We start from the raw sequence: 20,431 nt of genomic DNA, 5'->3' as shown, positions 1-20,431 counted from the left end.
AGAAATCAGCCCAGAACTACACGGGAGGAGCTGGTCAATGACCTGAAAAGAGCTGAGACCACCGTTTCCAAGGTTACTGTTGGTAATACACTAAGACGTCATGGTTTGAAATCATGCATGGCACGGAAGGTTCCCCTGTTTAAACCAGCACATGTCCAGGCATGTCCTAAGTTTGCCAATGACCATTTGGATGATCCAGAGGAGTCATGGGAGAAAGTCATGTGGTCAGATGAGACCAAAATAGAACTTTTGGGTCATAATTCCACTAAACGTGTTTGGAGAAAGAAGAATGATGAGTACCATCCCAAGAACACCATCCCTACTGTGAAGCATGGGGGTGGTAGCATCATGCTTTGGGGGTGTTTTTCTGCACATGGGACAGGGCGACTGCACTGTATTAAGGAGAGGATGACCGGGGCCATGTATTGCGAGATTTTGGGGAACAACCTCCTTCCCTCAGTTAGAGCATTGAAGATGGGTCGAGGCTGGGTCTTCCAACATGACAATGACCCAAAGCACACAGCCAGGATAACCAAGGAGTGGCTCTGTAAGAAGCATATCACGGTTCTGGCGTGGCCTAGCCAGTCTCCAGACCTAATCCCAATAGAGAATATTTGGAGGGAGCTCAAACTCTGTGTTTCTCAGCGACAGGCCAGAAACCTGACTGATCTAGAGAAGATCTGTGTGGAGGAGTGGGCCAAAATCCCTCCTGCAGTGTGTGCAAACCTGGTGAAAAACTACAGGAAACGTTTGACCTCTGTAATTGCAAAAAAGGCTACTGTACCAAATATTAACATTGACTTTCTCCGGTGTTCAAATACTTATTTGCAGCTGTATCATACAAATAAATAGTTAAAAAATCATACATTGTGATTTCTGGATTTTTTTTTTTAGATTATGTCTCTCACAGTGGACATGCACCTACGATGACAATTTCAGACCCCTCCATGATTTCTAAGTGGGAGAACTTGCAAAATAGCAGGGTGTTCAAATACTTATTTTCCTCACTGTATATATATATATATATATATATATATATATATATATATATATATATATATCAATCAGACGGACACAAAAAAATTTAAATGACATGCCAGCATGCTCTCCTAGTCAGGTATGATGATGATGGATATGGATCTAATAATAATTATTAATAATAATAATAATAATAATAATAAATTAGATGCAGGATATTTCATTAAAAGGTTTGTATTGATTTCCTAACAGCGCTACAACATACAATGCACAATATTATCTCTACACTTTTATGTACACGTTCCATGTTTCATGATTTTTTTTTCTTCGTTTGAGAATACCTGCTATAATCATCAAACATATAATTATGAGATAAAAGAAAAACAAAACAAAAAAAATCTTTTCTGGGAATAACAAGACAGCTACACAAAAAACACATTAAATGTAGATATTCGATAAACAATGAATAAACTCAAATTCTCAGACTCACCCTCCCTCCCTCCCTCCCTCCCTCCCTCCCTCCTCATGGAAATAGTGCTATATAGATAGTTAAACATGTCAGGGCTATAAAAGAGAAGCTCTGAAATATTTTTTTTGTCATGGTCAGTAAAGTTGTGAGAGGTTTAAATATCCTAGAAAAAAATGGTCATGAAGGTCCACATGGTGTGTTTTTAGCCTCCGTGATAAGAAAAGGTGCGTGGACTTCACAGAGAGCCACAATGAAAGCATTGATTTCCAATGCGTGTGACAGTCTCCTCGCAGTAATTTGTAGACGCCGACCCTTTGGGGTCCTTGAAATGTCTCTAGTCCTCCAATACAATAGAATTCTTGTGATTATTCTCACTTCTGCTTCTTCTGTCTTCGCTCTGATTTACATGTTATCTCGCTTCTTCAGTACATCACCGCAGTCTTGAGAAAGAGCCGTCCATCTGCAGACACACAAGACAAAAAGGTCTAATGAACCGAAATGTATGTGAATATTTGCCAGACTTGACTGATGTGGGCCTCGATGTGCCGATGAATAGCCTCGGTCCGTGAGGTTGTGTCCTTACACAGGCAGATTTCAAAACGAGATGAAAGGTTTTGTCGAGAAAAAGAGAGAGAGGGAAGGCGCATTAAAATAAATGTCAGCCGAAACAGTGCCCACGCGCTCTCGACCCAGACAAAAAAAAAGAAAGAAACCCCTTTGAATGATTAATTACTACATGTAAATTATGTAAATTATGCCCATGCAAATATTTCACGAGGACAATTAAGAGAGCCATTAATTACTGCCCACCCGCCTTTTTTCCCCCCTCTGTCTCTCTTTTTTGCTTCGCTGACATTCAATTTAATTTCCTTCTCAATGCTTTAGATGTTTAATCTTTGAACAAAGGCTTCGTGACACAATTTCTGGTCACGCTGCTGAGACTTATGATCAGGGCCACTGATACGATGGTGCGCTGACACCCCAACGAGTGATTTGTGTGCTACTGCACATCTATAAAAACCTTTAAAAAAGGAAATTGTAGAAGGAGTAAACAAAAAAAGGCTACAGTTCCGATTCTAATTTTTGCAAGTGGACAGCGAGGGAGATGTTACCTGGTATCGTCCTGTCTGCATCTGTTCTGTCCCTGCACAGGTCGCTCTCCATTTCCGGAGCAGGTGGCTCTGAAGAAACATGCAATAAAAAAAAATCAAGCATAACTTAGAAGTGAAAGAACAATTTTCTCTGAATGAGTGTATGTCAAAGGTTTGGAGGTTTGTTTTTTATGGTTTTTTATTCATATTCATATTTTTGTTTATTTGAAAGAAACTAAAAGGCAAAGACAGACAAGAAGTGGACAGTGAATGACTGGAAGGAAGTTCTGTGGATAGATCAGTCCAAATTTAACATATTTGGATCTAACAGAAGAATGTTTACAGAAAGATGTTACCAGACTGCCTCACAACCACAGTCAATGGTTTGGGGTTTGTTGTGGAGCAGGAAAGGTGAGAATGTTGACTGAACGGTGACTGACTCAAGTTTAGAAAGTCAGTTTTAAAAGAGGCATATGGCAAAATATTTCATCTGAATGTTTGGAGAAACAAATTGTCAGTATGCCAGGCGTGTGTAAAGCTGTTATTTATGCTAAGGGAAGATTTTTCAATGAAAAAAGTTTAATATCTGTACATCCTGTGTACTTTGAAATATCTGCAAAATATTTGAACTCTGAGTCCAGTCTTTTCACTTTCATCTACTTTCAGTTTGAGATTCTCATAAAAAAAAAAAAGATCAGTAAAATTGCTAATAAATAAAAGAAGCTCTTTTGTTTCTAGGTGATAAATTTAAAAATCTGACAGTTCTTACGTTAAACATCACACATTGTTTCCCTCCTATTAAACAGCACAGAAACTGTGCTAGCACAGCACACAACCACTAACTTTACACAGGAACAACATAAAAAATGAACGCACAAGCCAACAATCCACAATCGATCACAACCACATCACAGATATTTGTTTTTCAAGGTGAATATTCACTTTTAAAAGGAACATTCTCATTTGTCTGTAATGATTCTGACATGCAGTCTGACAATGCTAAGCCAATAGCGACAAATTGTTAGCATCATTAGCTTTAGTTCAGATTTAGTGCAAAATGCAGACACATACCATATTTTTCGGACTATAAGCCGCTACTTTTTTCCCACGTTTTTGAACCCCGCGGCTTAAACAACGAAGTGGGTTATTTATGAATTTTCCCTAGGTTTTTCCCGGTTTCACAAACTTGAAGCCAAAAACTGAGCTCCATAACATTAGACCAATTAAATTTCCGAACAGAACGGAAAAAATGCACCTCACCTGTGTTCTGAGCTGCACGGCATCTGGAGAAATTATTATTTTTTTAAACGCACGACGATGCCAAAAGAAAAACTCCCGAGAGAAATAGTTGTGAAAGGAAGGAGGAAGACAGTGAACAATGACTTTCTTGGTAGGCTACTGTTTAGATACAAGCCGTTGTAACACGTTGAGTCTGGGTGAAGGGAGAGCTCGCTAACTCCAGTTGCAACAGAAATCATTTAAGCACAGACAGGTTTCCAAAACTCGTGCGTTTTTATTTTTCTTGGCAACAGCGTTACGGGTTAGTCAAAGAAACTTAGAAACGAGCATCAGAAAATAATTAAGACATATTCCTCGGTCTTGCACACATGCAGTAATACCGGGAAAATGCGGCGGCAGACTATTCCCAAAATGTCGCTCTGCTCTTAAAGGAGCCACAACATATTTCACCCGTTACACCGTGTAACAGACACTGTCTTTCGTTAAAGCCTGTGTAAAGTTCATTAGTTCCAGCCGCTTATTTATGTTAAAAATAAAAATCTTTGTCAAATTCAGTGGATGTGGCTTATATATGGGTGCGCTTTGTAGTCCGGGAAATTAACCTGTCTCGGGTGCTGGACTATAGCAGGGTTGATTCGTTTCTGGCTAAATTGTACCATTTAAATTCGACAAGCTTTTTTCCACGAAGACAAGAAAAAAACCTCCTGGAAAAACCATTTAGATCAAAATAAAGGAAACTCTGAGTGTTCAGTGTGTCGAATGCAGAGATAAACAACAGAAGAGCAATTGCGGATGTAATCAATACAGGATGATGGATCTGCAGTGCACAATACAGGAGGAAGAAAGAGCATGATTTATACTCTATGTGCTACAATTGTAAAGTTCTGTAATAGATCAGCACTCTAATGACATGCATTTTTCAACGCTCTGTGTGTGTGTGTGTGTGTGTGTGTGTGTGTGTGTGTGTGTGTGTGTGTGTGTGTGTGTGTGTGTGTGTATATGTGAGTGAGTGAGTGAGTATGTAACCAGAAGCCACTCCTACAGCAGGCTATTATTGCAGCTGTGTAAGTCGGCAGTGTGTGATGTGTTTGCTCACCTTTTGGAGTGTGAGCGTGCTCGCTGGCCGTCGTTTGCTGCAGCGTCTGCTCAACCTGGTCACGTCGCTTGGACTCGTACTCGAGAGCTTCCTGGAGCTTCCGTTTAGTCTTTTTCTCTTTCTTCAGTCGCTTCTGGATCAGGGCTGGAAAGGAACAAATGTGAGACTGTAAGAAAAATGTACTAAAAAAAGTGGAAGGCACTTCAAATACTTCTGATTCTCAAAACCACACTGTATTTTATAGTACAGCACAATATGTGTGGTTTAAAGGAAGTCGGCCATTTTAATAAGCCTCTGCTTACTCTAGGTAGTTAATTACCTCAGGGTTTAGCAATATTCCTAACAGATAAATAAATATGTCACTTTTACATCCTGAGTTAAAAAATGTTAGTAATGATAGAGGTCAAACTTCCCTTTTTTCCCTAACAATGACAGAACTGTGCTCACCTTGGCAATAACCTTTTTGAAGCCGAGAAAATACAGTGATTACATACTTCATACAATTACACAGTGTGCACTGTGTAACTGTGTAGAGGTATGCTAACCCAACCAGCTGATTATATGCCATAACTAAATTCACTTTATTTCAAAAGTATTGTGAAATTGCAGTTTCAACATCACAAATGTGTGTGAAGAATCGAGTCAACACACCTTGAATTAGCCAGGTGAAAAAAGACTGTTGTTAGCTTTAACTGACAGCAAAGCTAAGCAGGAAAATGATACCTTCAACTCAAAAAGCTCATTGTTATTTTATTAGAATTTTGGATTATAAACCAAAATTGTATTATTATATATTTATAAAAGGAATGGATGCTCAGTCAATGTAGGCTTGTTACAGTAGCTAACCTGGTAATGCTAGCAAGGTGGTGATCGTTTTAACTCGGATGGCGGCTACACAATATGGTAATGACTTAATTCTGATATAAAAATCAATCGAACACTATAATAGGGGAATAATGTGATCTCAGGGACTATGAATATGACATGGATGCTGGTCTCAGATGGACTGATTTGAGAATTTCAGAAACGGTGATTTTTCATTCACACCAGTCTCTGGAGTTTATTCTGAATGTTTTGATAAAAACAGGTTCACGCCGGAAACATTGTGTTATTAAGAGAAGTCAAAAAAGGATTGCTGGACTGGCTCGGTCTAAAAGGAAGGCAACAGTGAGACAAATAACCACTCTTTACAACAGTGGTGAGCAGAAAGGTATCCCATAGCGAATAACATCGGGGCTGATCAGCAGCAGTAGCAGAGGACCACTGAAATTTGAGTCTAGAATAAACCTGATGTAGTTTGTTTGTTTTTGCTTTCCATGTGCCTTAAAGTACTATACTTCTCTACTCACCATGGCTACAAGGAGTGGTTACCTGAGATGTTCGATATGTAAACTTAAACAAACCCATGCAAAAAGAATAAAGGAAATGGGAAAGAATCATGGGATGCACTGAAATATCAGAAAAAGTTTTATTTTATTAGTGGTCGGTCTGCACTACTATAATGCTACACAAATTATAAGAGAACATGAAACACTCTGGTTTATCAAATATTGGAATATCAGAGACTACGTAATAAAAATCGCCCACCAGCGCTAGGCAGAGGGACCATTACCGTGTACAATGGCAGGAAAACCCCTGATCCAGTTCAGTCCACACGCAGCTAATTAAAGTAGGAAATACTACAGCAGCAATAACTAACACTGTAGCTAAATGATTTTAATGAGTAAACGCTCTGCACATAATTGCTGCTCAGATGTAGTTTGGTAACAACTCAGTGTATAGTGCAATGCGCGTATTAAATGTTCGACGGCGCGCAATTCTCAGCTGACCGCCTTCATTTTCTTCTGTTTGTAATAATGGACTTAAGACATTCGAGTCAGCGAAAATGGGCTTCTTTGCATTAGCTCTAATGCTCCCTCGGGTATTGAGGCTTCCTCTTTGCCTTTATTAACTGGTCTGAAATCAGCGCTCACATTTTTTTTTTCCTACTCTTCATTCCGCGTCAAGAGATAAAAACAGCAAATTATTCTACAATGGAGTCCTATGACTTAGAACTCACTTAATGCTGATGTGATGTATTATGTACAACTTTCGCCATGTGGATCGTATCTGGTGTCGCGGCATTTGAGTTTACAGACATAATCGTTCATTAAAGCAGATTTTATTATCTGTGAGTACATGTAATTACAAATTGCAACTTCCTTGTGAATATGGCCGCTTTGTGTTTTTGTGCTTGTAATTTGTGCTTCTGTTTATGCACGCACATATTTGCCTAGGTGTGTGTATGTGTGTATATCTAAAGGAAAATGCTGAACCTACAGTTTATTTCTGTCGGCTTGATCATAGCGTGGGCGATATTAAAACAAATGAAGAAGGGCCTTATGATTAAACAACATTAATTAACACGCCATGTTTTCCTGTCACTGTGATTTTAGATGCTTACCCAAGTCCAAAAAGGAAAATGATCAGAAGTGAAAATAGGATTTGTATATGTATTGGTATCTGCTTTGTTTTTATTAAAAACCTATGTATAAACTACACTATATGGGCAAAAGTATTGGGACACCTTATTTTTCCAGCCATATACGGTTCTTCTTCAAACTGGTACCACAAAGTTGGTAGCATTAAATTATCTTCACTTGAACTGGGAGACTCAAACCTGTTCCAGCATGACAATGCCCCATGTGCACAAAGACAGCTCCATTAAGATATGCTTTATAAGGTTTGGATTGAAAGATCTTGAGTGGCCTGCTAAAGAGCTCTGACCTTAACCCTAATGAAAATCTTTGAGGTGAATTGGAATACTGACTGCACCCAGGCCTCCTGTGGCTGAATGTGCACAGATCTCCACAAACACACTAAATGGGGACTAAATGTGAAATGGGATTTTCAAAAAGCGCACAGAAATATTATAGTCAGGTGTCCACAAAAGTTTGGCCATATAGTGTATGTATGCATGTATACATTTAGGTTTATTCATCTGTATATATATTTTCAGGCATAAATTAGATGATTGTGTTGATGTGGTCATTCACTTTTGTAATTATGGTGCCATAATGATAAATTCCTGAAGTGTTAGTGATAAAAGCAGTGTAAAAGCAGGGTCATGTAACATAATGTGGATTTGCTATTTAGCAGGTTGTGCCACACAGATGTCAAACATATATCCATACTACTACACACAAGTTATACGCTCGATAGGACTGGTCTTAGAACAGCTGCTGGATGTAAAACCTGTTATAACTGGAAAAAAAAATGCTATCATGGCTAAAGTGAGAGAAATAAAGTTAATCACATTTTCAGGATTGATAGCTCAGTGGTTAGGGTTCTAAACCAGTGATTTGTGAGGTTGTAAGTTCAAATCCCAAAGAGCCGCTGCTGGACCCCTAACTAATGAGCTACGTGGTTGAATTGTGCCCTCTTTAAGTAACTCTTTAATCACAATATACTTCACAGTCCTTAGTGAGTGTATGGATGTGAGATCAGCTGCTATCTCTGTTCTATCTATCTATCTATCTATCTATCTATCTATCTATCTATCTATCTATCTATCTATCTATCTATCTATCTATCTATCTATCTATCTATCTATCTATCTATCTATCTATCTATCTATCTATCTATCTATCTATCTATATATCTATCTATCTATATATCTAGCTAAAATGAATGGTAATGTAAAATTATTTTGAATATAATTTGTCTTAAAAAAATGAAAGAAAAAAAAAAAAAAAGCATTTGTTCCTTTTTTTAATGATTGTTACACATTTTGATACCTCACCTTTTAGAAAGCATATACATTATATTCTTATATAATAATATAACATATTTAAAGAAATAAAATGAAAACAAATCATTAGTATTTTCTTTGCAACCTTGCCTTAGCTGTCTAGCTGCAAAATGAGTCAAGAGTGATTTCCTGCACACTGCACATCACACACTGTGTATAGATCTGTACCACACAATTATTTATACACAATGCAGAATTGTTACTTCACCCAGGACTGAGATCAGTTAATCTATTCCACTGTGGGTGTGATGTTTATCCCAAACAAATCTAATTAAAAATGCACTATTATGTTTGATTTATTTAGCTAACTCCAAACCAAACCAAACCATAACTGATTCACTTCAGGTTTTATACGAAATGTGAAACATTTGCCAAAAGATTGTGATTGTGGGTGCAGTAATGACCTCGGTTTTTCTGCTCCACACAGAGCTGTCTCTCCAGCGTCTCACGCAGTTCCCTCTCTCTATAAAGCTCCATCTTCAGCTCCGTCTTCTCCAACTGCACCTGCTTCTCCTGCGCCCTGGCATTGTCTATAGCCACCTTCAGCAGACCCTGAAAATACACAAACGCGCGCACACACACACACACACACACACACACACACACACACAAAATAGATTTTTTGGCTTATTATTATAAAATTATAAAATTATATTAATATTCACAGTATAGCCAAAAGTTTGTGGACACCTGACCATATATTTATATGTGCTTTTTAAACATCTTATTCAGTCCCTATTTTCTGTTATAATCTCCATTCTTCAGGGAAGATTTTCCATTAGAATTTGGAGTGTGCGTGTAAATATTTGTGCTCATTTAGACAGAAGGGTGTGACTAAAGTCAGGAAATAATGTAGGGTGAGGAGGCCTGGGGTGCAGTCAGAATTTATTCCAGAATTTCAAAATGAATCACAAAACTCCCCATTTTATATTTGGTCAGATATGAATGAAAAACGATAAACTGTCACCTGAATCTTTCTGGGAAAAAGACTTACCTGGATGTTAGTGAGGAGTGTTTCTATGGAAGACAGGCCCTCTGGAAAGAGCAGCGGTGCAGGGAAGCCTGGGGGCAGCGTGGGAATAGTGTGAGAAAGCCTCTCATAGGTTTCGCGAGATGTGGGCGTGCACAGAATACTGTCTTCTGTAAGTAAAACAAAAACAACATTTATTATCATCTATGTTCAGAGTAACAGTTTAAAGCTATAGTTGAAAGTTACAGCTCAGAGATTGTAGTGATGTACAGTATGCGAAGGGTTTGACATTCTTTAAGTAAATGTATTTTCTTTTTAGACATTCATGAGAATATATTTCTAAATGTGGAAAACTTGTGTTTGTCATATTTAAAATAGAAATAAAAGCTATAAAATGAAACCACATATTAGCAAACATTTAGTACACTGCTTTTGCTTTATAGAATTACTCTGATTCTCTCTAAGAATGACTCAGCAACACAGTTTTACATACAATGATTGAATCTGAATTCTTATTTTATTATTTTTGTTGTTGGCTTCTACAACACATGTGCATAAAGTACAGGAAGAGATATATGTGTTAGTTTTTTATTTTTGTGTAATAAAATTTTGTAAATCGATCATTTATGTCTTGTGTTTTTGTTATGTCCTTTACACTTTATGTTAGAGGTTGCTGGGAGGATTTGCCGAGTAAGAATTTCATTATATGGTGTACTGGACCATTCCCTGGTACGACAATAAATTGAATAGGCAAGTACCTTGTGTATCATTGCTGGGAAAACTCGGAGGGCCTCGAACAGGGGTTCAAGGACAGTGTCACATCCATGTTCACAACCTCAAAGTTACAGACTACAACCACTATGATCCTCAGTCCATGACCTCATCACATGACCTCCTGTCAAACCCCCAAGTCTGCTCACAGTCCCCTGATTGCTTATGACACAAGCCTGTTTGCAATCAAACTATCGGCTTAAAACCCTCGGTGTCACTTTGTGAAGTTATCTGCTTGTCTGGTTTAGTGTTTGGTAGTGTGATATCCTGCTAAACGTTCACTGTTTAAGCCTTGTCTTATAATTGTTTGTAGATTAAATCTTGGTTTGCCTGCTTTTGCATCAGTCTGTCTGGTTCATGATGGCTTTCTTTGTTGAAAAAAATCCAGGCTTAAAAAAATTCTGAAGGCACTTTTGATAAGTAATAAACAGATAACACATGTTACTCAAACATTAATTCACATTATTAAACAGAACTGAACTATACCCTTAGAAACAGGGTTCCATAAGTTTTTGGTTTTTTTTGGCTGTAAAAGGTTCCTCAGGGTAAGACATTTAAGATTTATTCTTTTGGCAGCCGATTTTATCCAAAGCAATTACGCAAGTGAATCCAATCCATGACACTGATGCAGTAATGCAAAACTCAAGTTACACCACAAACCAGAAATTGCAGGTTAGTTGTCGAAGAACCCCGAGCCACAAATAAGCAGAGTGTTACTTACACTTTATTCTCTGAAACAGCAAGTTTCTATATGCAGAGCTGAGCATTTCAGCCCTGTGCGTCTTTATGGCCGAGTGCCAGACAGGTCTAATAACACTCCAAGGTCGTTACAGCACATCAAAGCTACTTTGTGTTTCTAATGCGGCCTGTGTCACTCGGCCTGAATAAATGTCAGCTCGATCGTTTGCTGAGAGTCAGCATGTTCACCACCTCTGGCATCTACACTGTGGATTTCCATCATTTCTCCACGGAGGCATTTCAAATGTGATCTTATTATGACTTGGACCTTGGATCATATATACACCTGCTGCTGCTGGACCTTAAGGTTCTAGACACAATTCTGAAATAGGATGAGCATTAAATTATTACAGTTTTCATGTAAATACAGTTAAACATAGCTCCCCTGCTCACTCATAAAGAATGAAATCATTTGGAGTAGTCTATTTAGTGGAGCAGAAATTGTATAGACTGTTTTGCATTGCTGTTTGAACAACAATTTCAACAATTTTCCTAGGGGATCAATATCAATAAAGCATTCAGATTCTGAAATCAGAATAGTGTCTGAAAATCCAGTGATCCAACTAAAACCAATAGCTTATTATCTTGAACATAAATTCGTGTAACTAATACATCTATCTAGCTAAAGAAAAATCTGACATACGAGTGTTAATTTGTCGTAAAATATCAAAGCCAATCATATTTCAGTATGCAAATGAAGACATTGCTGCATTGGTTTGTCAAGAGGAGGATAAGGATGAGTGAGTACTTTCATAATATCTAATTATTCAGTAGAGCCTTTTAAAAAACATTTTGGACAACATTCTGTTGTAATGATATTACTGGTGAGCTTATTTAATAGGATCCAGCATGCATTCTTTTTAATTTGGTGTTTTAAAACTCAACAACAAATACACTATATGAAAAAAGGTATTGGGACACCTGACTTTTCCAGCCATATGTGGTTCTATCCCAAACTTTTACCACAAGGTTGGAGCTACACAGTTGAACAGGGTGTCTTTGAATCATTAGTAGCATTAAAATTTCCTTTCACTTGAACTAAGAGACCAAACCTGTTCCAGCATTACAATGCCACTGTGCAAAAAGCCAGCACGATGAAGATATGCTTTACATGGGTTGAAGAAGATATTAAGTGGCCTGCTCTGATCTCAACCCTACTGAACACCTTTGAAATGAATTGGATGCTGACTGCACCCCAGGCCTCCTCACCTTACTAGTGTCCTTAGAAGCACAATGCAAAATTTAGGGAGCGCTTTCCAGAAAAGTGGAAAATAGAACAGCGAATGAAGACTAAATGTGGAACGGGGCATTCAAAAACGCATACAAATCTTATGGTCAGGTCTCCATATAGTGTATATCTTAATAACAGCATATAACATTACTTAAAATAAATACATTTGGCCTAAAAGCTCTATAGAAAGAAGTGAAGCTGTTCAGGAAATCATTTTTTGTTTAATGTCTTCATAATTTTGTAACGACTCGAAAAGTAAAAACAAGTTTTTATTTACTGATACCGAGTAAATCTTTTAAAATAATTTTTTATTGTCAATATATTTTCTATATACATATAATTATATATTTATAGACACTTAGAAATTTCGAGCAGTAGTTATTTTTTTAATGAGTTGAAAAAGCTGTTGCAGCACACTTTATGCCTGCATCAGTCGTAAAGTTTGGATGCTTGATAATTACTGCAGCGCTGATCTGAGACCTGCACTTAAAGCAGCAGTCGAGGCGGACACACACCGCAGCATGCGCATGAGTTGTTTTTGATCAGGCCGAAGCCTTGATCTTGACTTCAGTCACTTCAAAGGGCCTGCTAATGTATGAGGCCTTATGGTATGAAGCAGGTTAACCAGGGGCAACAGTTATTACGGGTCTGTAGCGAGAAGGAATTTGTCGTAGTATTGTACTTCTCTCTGATGTTTAGCAAATGTAACTAATTATACAGAATTCCAATATCGAATATGCACTCATACCTGTGCGTGTGCGTGGCACGCTCAATGACTGATTTCTGTTTAGCCGAATCTTGATAATGCCTAAACATTATTAAGCCAATAATATAATCACAAAGAATGTCCATATAACAATCACGGCGTAATGGATGTATCAAAGCGCCATGATAATAAGTCACGGGATGACAGTGATCTCAATAACATGCCTGCTGTACCGTAGCTGCATGCTTTCAAAGCTGTTGAGTGCTCATTTTACAGCACAGAGATTGTGCAGCACATTTATCAACATGGCTGTAAAAAAAGACACACACACACACACACACAAAAAAAAACCTTCCACCATAATACTTTTCAAAATGCTGCCCTGCACACAGGCTCTCTTCACTGAGGGCCCTGTAGCTGTAATGCAACTTTGTGCAGGCTAATACAAAGTGTTGCAGTGTGTGTGTGTGTGTGTGTGTGTGTGTGTGACTTTCTGTTCAAAAACACAGCTGCTTTATTTCCATAACCCTGTCTGCCCATATGGCTCAGCCACTCACCCAAACCTTGTGCATAAATAAACCATGTGCATAAATATGTTTAAACCTGGTGACAAGTTGTGCTCCGCTGTTATGCTAATCATCAAACGGGAAGGCACAAATGTAACTAATACATGGACTACTGTACAACCACATGGCCATGCTAACTTGTGGGAAAATCTTTACACCAATATGCTAGGTCTAACATTTAAATAAACTTGTAGATGCTTTTGCAGGGAAATGTCTCTGGAGGTCTCTAAATCGGCCAGATTTACGAATATTTGCGTTGATTTTGTCACACGTAATTTGATAAAACATGTAAAAAGAACAATGCATGTTTATTTTTTAAGCTAAACTGCATTTAGTGACAAAACAAAATTAAAGTTTATGCTGTCAAAAGTGTATATTTTACAGACAGATTTAACAGAAAAGGTACATTTTGTAAGAATTAAGTATGTATATGTATATATATATATATATATATATATATATATATATATATATATATATATATATATATATATATATATATATATACATAAACAATATAACAATCATTTGCTATTTATTTAGTAAAATATTATCTATACATTGTTCCTCATTAACCGTATCCACCATACACACGGTTTAAATAGTTCTTTGTTCTTACAGGCCTGGTTTATAAAGAAAGGCCACTTTGTTGGATAAATATCTTAGTAATGTTTCACTAGTCAAATCAGATATTGTAGTACAACCTAAGCTTCAATCAGAAGGTGTCTAATATAATCCAGATATGGACAAAAGTATTGGGACACTAGACTTTTTCAGCCATATATGGTTCTTCCACCAACTGTTGAAGGCACACTACTGTATAGGAAGTCTTTGGATGTGGTAGCATTAACATTTCCTCACACTTGAACTACGGGATTCGATCCTGTTCCAGCATGACAATGTGCACAAAGTGAGCTTTATGGAGATATGCTTTACATAGTTTCAAGTGAAAGATCTTGAGAGACCTACTATAAAGCTCTAATCTCAACCCTACTGAACATTTAGGATGAATTAAAACACTGACTGCACCCCACACCTCCTCACCCTACATCAGTACCTGATTTTACTAACACTCTTGTGGCTGAATGACACAAATCTCCACAATCATACTCCAAAATCTAGTGACATCTTCCAAGAACAAGAATGGAACAGTAAATGGGATTTAATGTGAAATAGGATGTTAAAAAAACACATATAAATCTCATATAGTGTGTAAATCTACCTATTAATATATTTGTATATGCTATAGATTTATGCTCACCGCTCACTTTATTAGGAACGCCTGTACATTCATGTAATGAGCCAATCATGTGCAGCAGGGCAATGCACAGAATCACACAAATACACGTCAAGAGATTCATGTTCACATCAAACCTCAAAAAAGGAAAAGATTAAAAAGTTATAAATTCAAATCATTTGTCTATATACCTTTATTTCTGTAAGTTTATCCCTACTGACTGAGACAGAGGCAAAGATGGCAAGGAATAACTCCCTGAAACTTTATGAGGAAAAGCCTTGATAGGACTAAAACGGAAACTCATCCTTGAGTTGCACCAGATATTCATTTATTGTAGTTCCATCGCTGTTTAGTTTTGAAGGTTCACCGATGAAAACTTGAGGGAAAAACTGTTCAATTGTAATAATTGCATATTAATTGCAAACACACTTACCAACCGCGTTGAATTGAAAAGCATCTCAGAACATGCTAAACCTCGATGTATACTGACTACAGGAGAACATAAGACCAAATTGTTCCATTCTTATCAACCAAGAACAGAAATCCCTGGCTGGTGTTCAGGCTTGCACGTTCCTAATAAAACAGCCTAATAAAATGGCCACACAGTTCTAGAAATTAGCAGCTTTCTTGTTTTCTTTATTTTAGCTTTCTGACAGAATTCTCCGCAACACTGCTGCAGCCGCAGGACTGCTTCCATATGCAGCTGCGTAGCCTGCTCTTTAAACACAGCTTCATGTCAGATTTAAGTTTTTGTTGAATAAGTCACTTTCAACACAGTTTTGTCGAAGCAGCAGTTTTGACATACGGGATATTAGGCATGGCGCAGTATGTGAGCACTTTTAATTGCACCGAGACGTTCCGTGCTTAAAAATATTCCACTTATCTCTTCTGTGTTAGACTGTTTGAGTGGTGATTATAAAGAGCACAGGCTATTTTTACAGGGGTGGGCTGCGGGTGACAGGAAATATTTAATGGAAGTCAGTTAATGAAACTCTGGACTGGATTTAACTGCATGTCTCACTTTCTCTCTCTCTTGCTCGGTCTCTGGTTGACTGTGGAATTTTTTTTCCACCCTTTTAGTGTAGATTTAGCTGTCCTTGTCTATTTCCATGGCTGTGTCAGTTTGTCCATTTGTCCACCCATATCTGGCTTTATCAGCTCAAGTATCAGTCACTTACTCCTGCTTCATTCCACCGCACACCCACTTTATCGCCGTCTATTCTTGGACGTCCTTCACTTGAAAAACCATGTTAAAAATTTTCTCGGTGTAGCTTTTTAGCCCGCAGTACGTTTTAAGTACATATAATACCATACAGCATCCATTTAAACGAGCAGGTGCTCAAAATCTCACCTTCTGCCCGTTACGTGATAAAGGCTGATTAGATTTACGCCACCCCCTCCCCCCACTTAGCTGACCAAAGCATCTTTATCCGATCTCTCCATCTTGGCAGGAGAGTGAAGCCCGCTGTCACATCCAAGGTGTTTCAAAGATGAAAAACAATCCATCTCATGCTCCCTCATCCATCTCTTTTCCCCCCTTCCCGCTCTCCTGGCTAAAAAAGCCAAGCATCTGGAGGAATGTGATTAGCGGAATGCCGGCGTGGGCCGCTGGAGCACTCAGCGGGAGAAAAACCTCACGCCGTGCTGCTGAACTACGGTGCCCCCACAGGGACAATCAATGCTGAGTTAGCACTGGCCGCCCCTCTATGAAATCTGATGGATCTTTTCATAGTGATTTTTTTTTTTCTTCCTGCATAAAGTGGAAGCCTGTTTGATCATAAGCAGTCCTCTTTAAACCAAGGTCGTTTCCTCATGCTCTTTCTGTCTCTGCTCAGATTCCTCAGGGTAATGAACTTTCTTGTGCTAAAGTCCGCCGCAGTCAGCATTAGAGTGTAAGACCGGCAGAGAGCGAGCAGACCGACACGAGGATGAGGGAGAACGTCTTTTGAGGCTAGTCGTCTTTGAGGAAGACGCCTTGATTTCTGATCTTGCCACTTTCAGTTCAGACCCCATACGATTCATTTAAAAGCAATGACAAAAAAAGAGGTCTGGTCTGTTCTGCAATAGATGGCGTATAGTGTTTCTTCTATAAAGCTAGCCTAATTTTTAAGGGATTGTGCTTTTCAAACTAAAGTACTCCATGGGACCTCTGGGCAAAAACAAGTATCCTCACAAAACCAATGGATATTGGCTTTAATTGGGTGTGTGGGCCTTTTTTTATTCACCTGATTGTCTGATCACTAATGCGCATGGCTTCTTTTGATTCACTCAGGACATCCATACATTAGGTGGTGGTGTACATCTGAAGCATGGATTTAAATAGAATCAACAGCTTTGCTTTGTAGAATTAATAATCTGTTTTTTTAAAACAATACACTTTGCATTGAGTATAACTTGGGTAGCTTTGGCGGGTGAAATTGAGTCAACACATAACAGCAAACCAAGCAAGCAAGAGAACTGCTTTGGCTGGATTCGCCTTTGAACAACGTTCTTTATGATGCGCTGCAGAAGACCAGTAGAGAAGATTGTGCCTCCCAGAACAAGATTTAATTTAATTACACTGATTTGAAATTTAAATAACAAATTTAGAAAAACTGAACCAACAGAATATGTTAAAAGTCATTTTAACATTCAATCATCGACTACAAACATCCAACGCTAACGTTAACCTTCATATCTTTTCATATGAAGAAATCAGTTTCGGGTCTCTCATTGTGCAATTTGCAAACAGGATGAAGATTCCGGTTTCCCAACACGGTAAAATCATTAAAGAATCTGTGTGAACCCCTACAGCAGGTTTTTCCCAATTAGAAAGGACACCAGTTATAGTTTTATGAAATCTAAGAACGAGTGCATAAATGCAAGTCATATACATATGTGTGTCTGCATTCGGTCAGACGTTTATGGTGCACACGTGCAAATGATTTGTGATCAAAACAAATTATGTGCTAATATTTGCTGTCGTTATTCGCTACAGCTCGTTACACCTCGGCTCTTCTAGTGCGTTGGGTCTAGGTATGATGAGCAGATCGTGGATATTGGTTACAAATGAAACAGCTTCTCAATTACCTGCTTCAGCTCGTCAGCCAGTCATGCCTGACGAGTGTCTGTTTATCACAGAGTGTTCATCTCACTCAGAGAGAGAGAGAGAAAGAGAGAGAGAGAGAGAGAGAGAGAGAGAGAGAGAGAGAGAGAGAGAGAGAGAGAAAGAGGGTGACACAAACAGAGCAATGCTGGTTCTCATTAATCTAATGCATTGCAGCCCGTCTCATCATCGTTTACACCTTACTCCGTCATGACTTTTATTATCGCTCCTCTTTTAGCGATGCCTCCGCTAAATGATATTGCTTTTCAAGCATCTTGAGGTACGATCTCTGAAATTTCTCAACTTACACACCAAGAACCTTCGGAGGTTCTTCTAACTCATAAACTAACAAGTTCGTCCATCCCACTGCCACAGCTAACACACACACACACACACACACACAGCAGCGTAGCTGATCCGGAGGTATCGTGGCGTGATGAGAAATTTGTGCTGACTACTCGCCCTTGCAAAAGTCCTCATTAAGCTAATGAAAGCCTTCAAATGCAGAAACCAAACAAGGGTTCTGGGAGGTTATTACAGAAAATTACACCTCCAGGAGAGCTGGGGAAAAAGGAGGAGGAAGAAGGTGGAGGTTGAAAGAGGGGGTGGGGGGGGGGGGAAAGCTTGTTCATTAATTCACGCTTCGCAAATCGCTAACTAATTTAGCCCCGCTGCCTTCTCTTTCCCACCCTAATGGATTATTTTCATAGAAATGTGAGCGAGCGCATTGATTTTCTTTGTTCTCGGAACACGCGTTCTGAGACCCCATGCATGAGCGCAGAGAAAACAGACTGAATTTTAATTTACATTAAAGCACATCAGGGGATCGTTCGCAGGTCTGCTCCTCATACTGCCGCTGTGCTGCTCTATAGACAATGCCAGAATAATCAGGAGAAGAATATAGATAAATATGCGATGCTCAAGCGCACAATTGTGGCTCTCGATCAACTTTACAGTCGTTAGCACTTTATGTGTAATTGAATGCAAAAGTTTACAACCCCCCCCCCCCCCCACACACACACACACACTGGTTTTTGAATGAGCAAAAAACTAATAATGATATTTTTATATTTAGAGGTCTACAGATTAAGAAAGTACATCTACAGCAAAACAGATCAGTGCTGGTTTGCTGCGATGGATTTAGTTTCCGGACCTGATTTAAAGAGATTTGGAAGAGTAATAATGGATACTTTTTTATATTAAATTCACAAGCGATGCATATAATATCATTAAAATGTTTTATATGAATTTCCAAAAATACAGGAAACCTAACACACAATAACCGTATTTCTTCAGCACTTTAAAATATGATTCTTCCAGTAGGACACTATAATAGAACTGAATGTGATAATAATATCATGTCGTATTCTGTAGTGGAAAGGGATTTAAAAGTACATCTCCAATTACCAGAATACCGAAAATGCAATGCACATTTTTCATCATCACCAGGCGTGGTTAGGTATGTTTCAAACAGACTAATATTCGATTTTTTCTTTTTTTTCTGCAGGAATGTCATTATTAACATTTAACTTTCTTATCATCCTGAGCATCATAATATTGCTTCAGCCAAAAAAAGATGTCATGAAGTAATGTAAAACCTCACCTTTTTCTGCATGCGTCCTCCTTGAGTCATGGCCAGCATCTTGGGTTGCCAGATCCCCCTCTTTAGGTCCAGGGGGTGCATTGGGAGACAGGCCTAGCAGAGCATGACCCAAGGAAAGGCCATTCTGGTGCACAGCTGCAGGTAAAACAGTGAAAAGTAGTTACAGGTGAAAGTAAATAAAATAAAATATTCTCTACTTTTTATGATAAAGCCATATCCTATTTTCAGAAATGTCCCCACTGTGGGACAAATAAAGGTATATCTTATATGTATATGATCTCCAGATGTAGTGTATTTCTTCTGAAAATGATACTCAAGACTTAAAGTTCACTTAGAATGAAAAACTGACCTTCTGGAGCTAAAACAGGATATTTGAACATCACTCTAAATTTCCTTCAAATTTTGACCATAAAATTAGTCATTTTAACCCGAATAAAGCACCAAATCAAATTTTACTGCGGACAAAGCTCTAAACCCATAACGAAATCAGACACCTGAGTAGGATGTCTTATAAGTGCTTTAAAGCTGTCCATGTGAAATCTGATAAAAAAAAATAAATAAAAAATAGGATTTAAAGCTACAGCTAGACACGCTGCACAATTTTGAGGCCATACTCTCAGATCAGTTACTCAAGGTTTAACTTTTATATTAGTGTATTAGTCGAGATGATAAAAGCAGAAAGCTTGACATGTGCTTGTGCCATTTTTATCTCCTGAAGCAAGATCCAGATTCAATGAAATTTTTAGCTTTCAGCAGATTATACAGTATCATCTTATACATAATGCTAAAAGCCTGGCACACTTGTGAGATTGCGGCGTGCGGCAGAGTCGCCACATTATCATAAAAGCACATATCGCGAGT

At 38.3% G+C, this 20,431-nt stretch overlaps 1 protein-coding gene across 2 annotated transcripts in view; it reads right to left on the bottom strand.

Annotated features, from left to right (window-relative positions):
• Positions 1-1,196: 1,196 nt before the first annotated feature.
• Positions 1,197-20,431, bottom strand: part of dachc (dachshund c) — a 66,793-nt gene continuing 47,558 nt past the window's right edge. For both annotated transcript variants that reach the window (XM_083522963.1, XM_083522962.1), the window contains exons 6-11: positions 19,571-19,705; positions 9,658-9,803; positions 9,068-9,215; positions 4,874-5,017; positions 2,560-2,628; positions 1,197-1,907 (exon numbers count right to left, since the gene is read on the bottom strand). In XM_083522963.1, coding sequence (XP_083379089.1) covers positions 1,870-1,907; positions 2,560-2,628; positions 4,874-5,017; positions 9,068-9,215; positions 9,658-9,803; positions 19,571-19,705 — 680 coding nt within the window. In that variant the 3' untranslated portion in view covers positions 1,197-1,869. The remainder of the gene's footprint in view (positions 1,908-2,559; positions 2,629-4,873; positions 5,018-9,067; positions 9,216-9,657; positions 9,804-19,570; positions 19,706-20,431) is intronic.

Source organism: Silurus aristotelis (assembly GCF_946808225.1).
Source record: "Silurus aristotelis genome assembly, chromosome: 20".
Taxonomy (NCBI): Eukaryota; Metazoa; Chordata; class Actinopteri; order Siluriformes; family Siluridae; genus Silurus; species Silurus aristotelis.
Note: the sequence above shows the minus strand (reverse complement) of the source record. Positions and strands in the feature narration are given on the sequence as shown.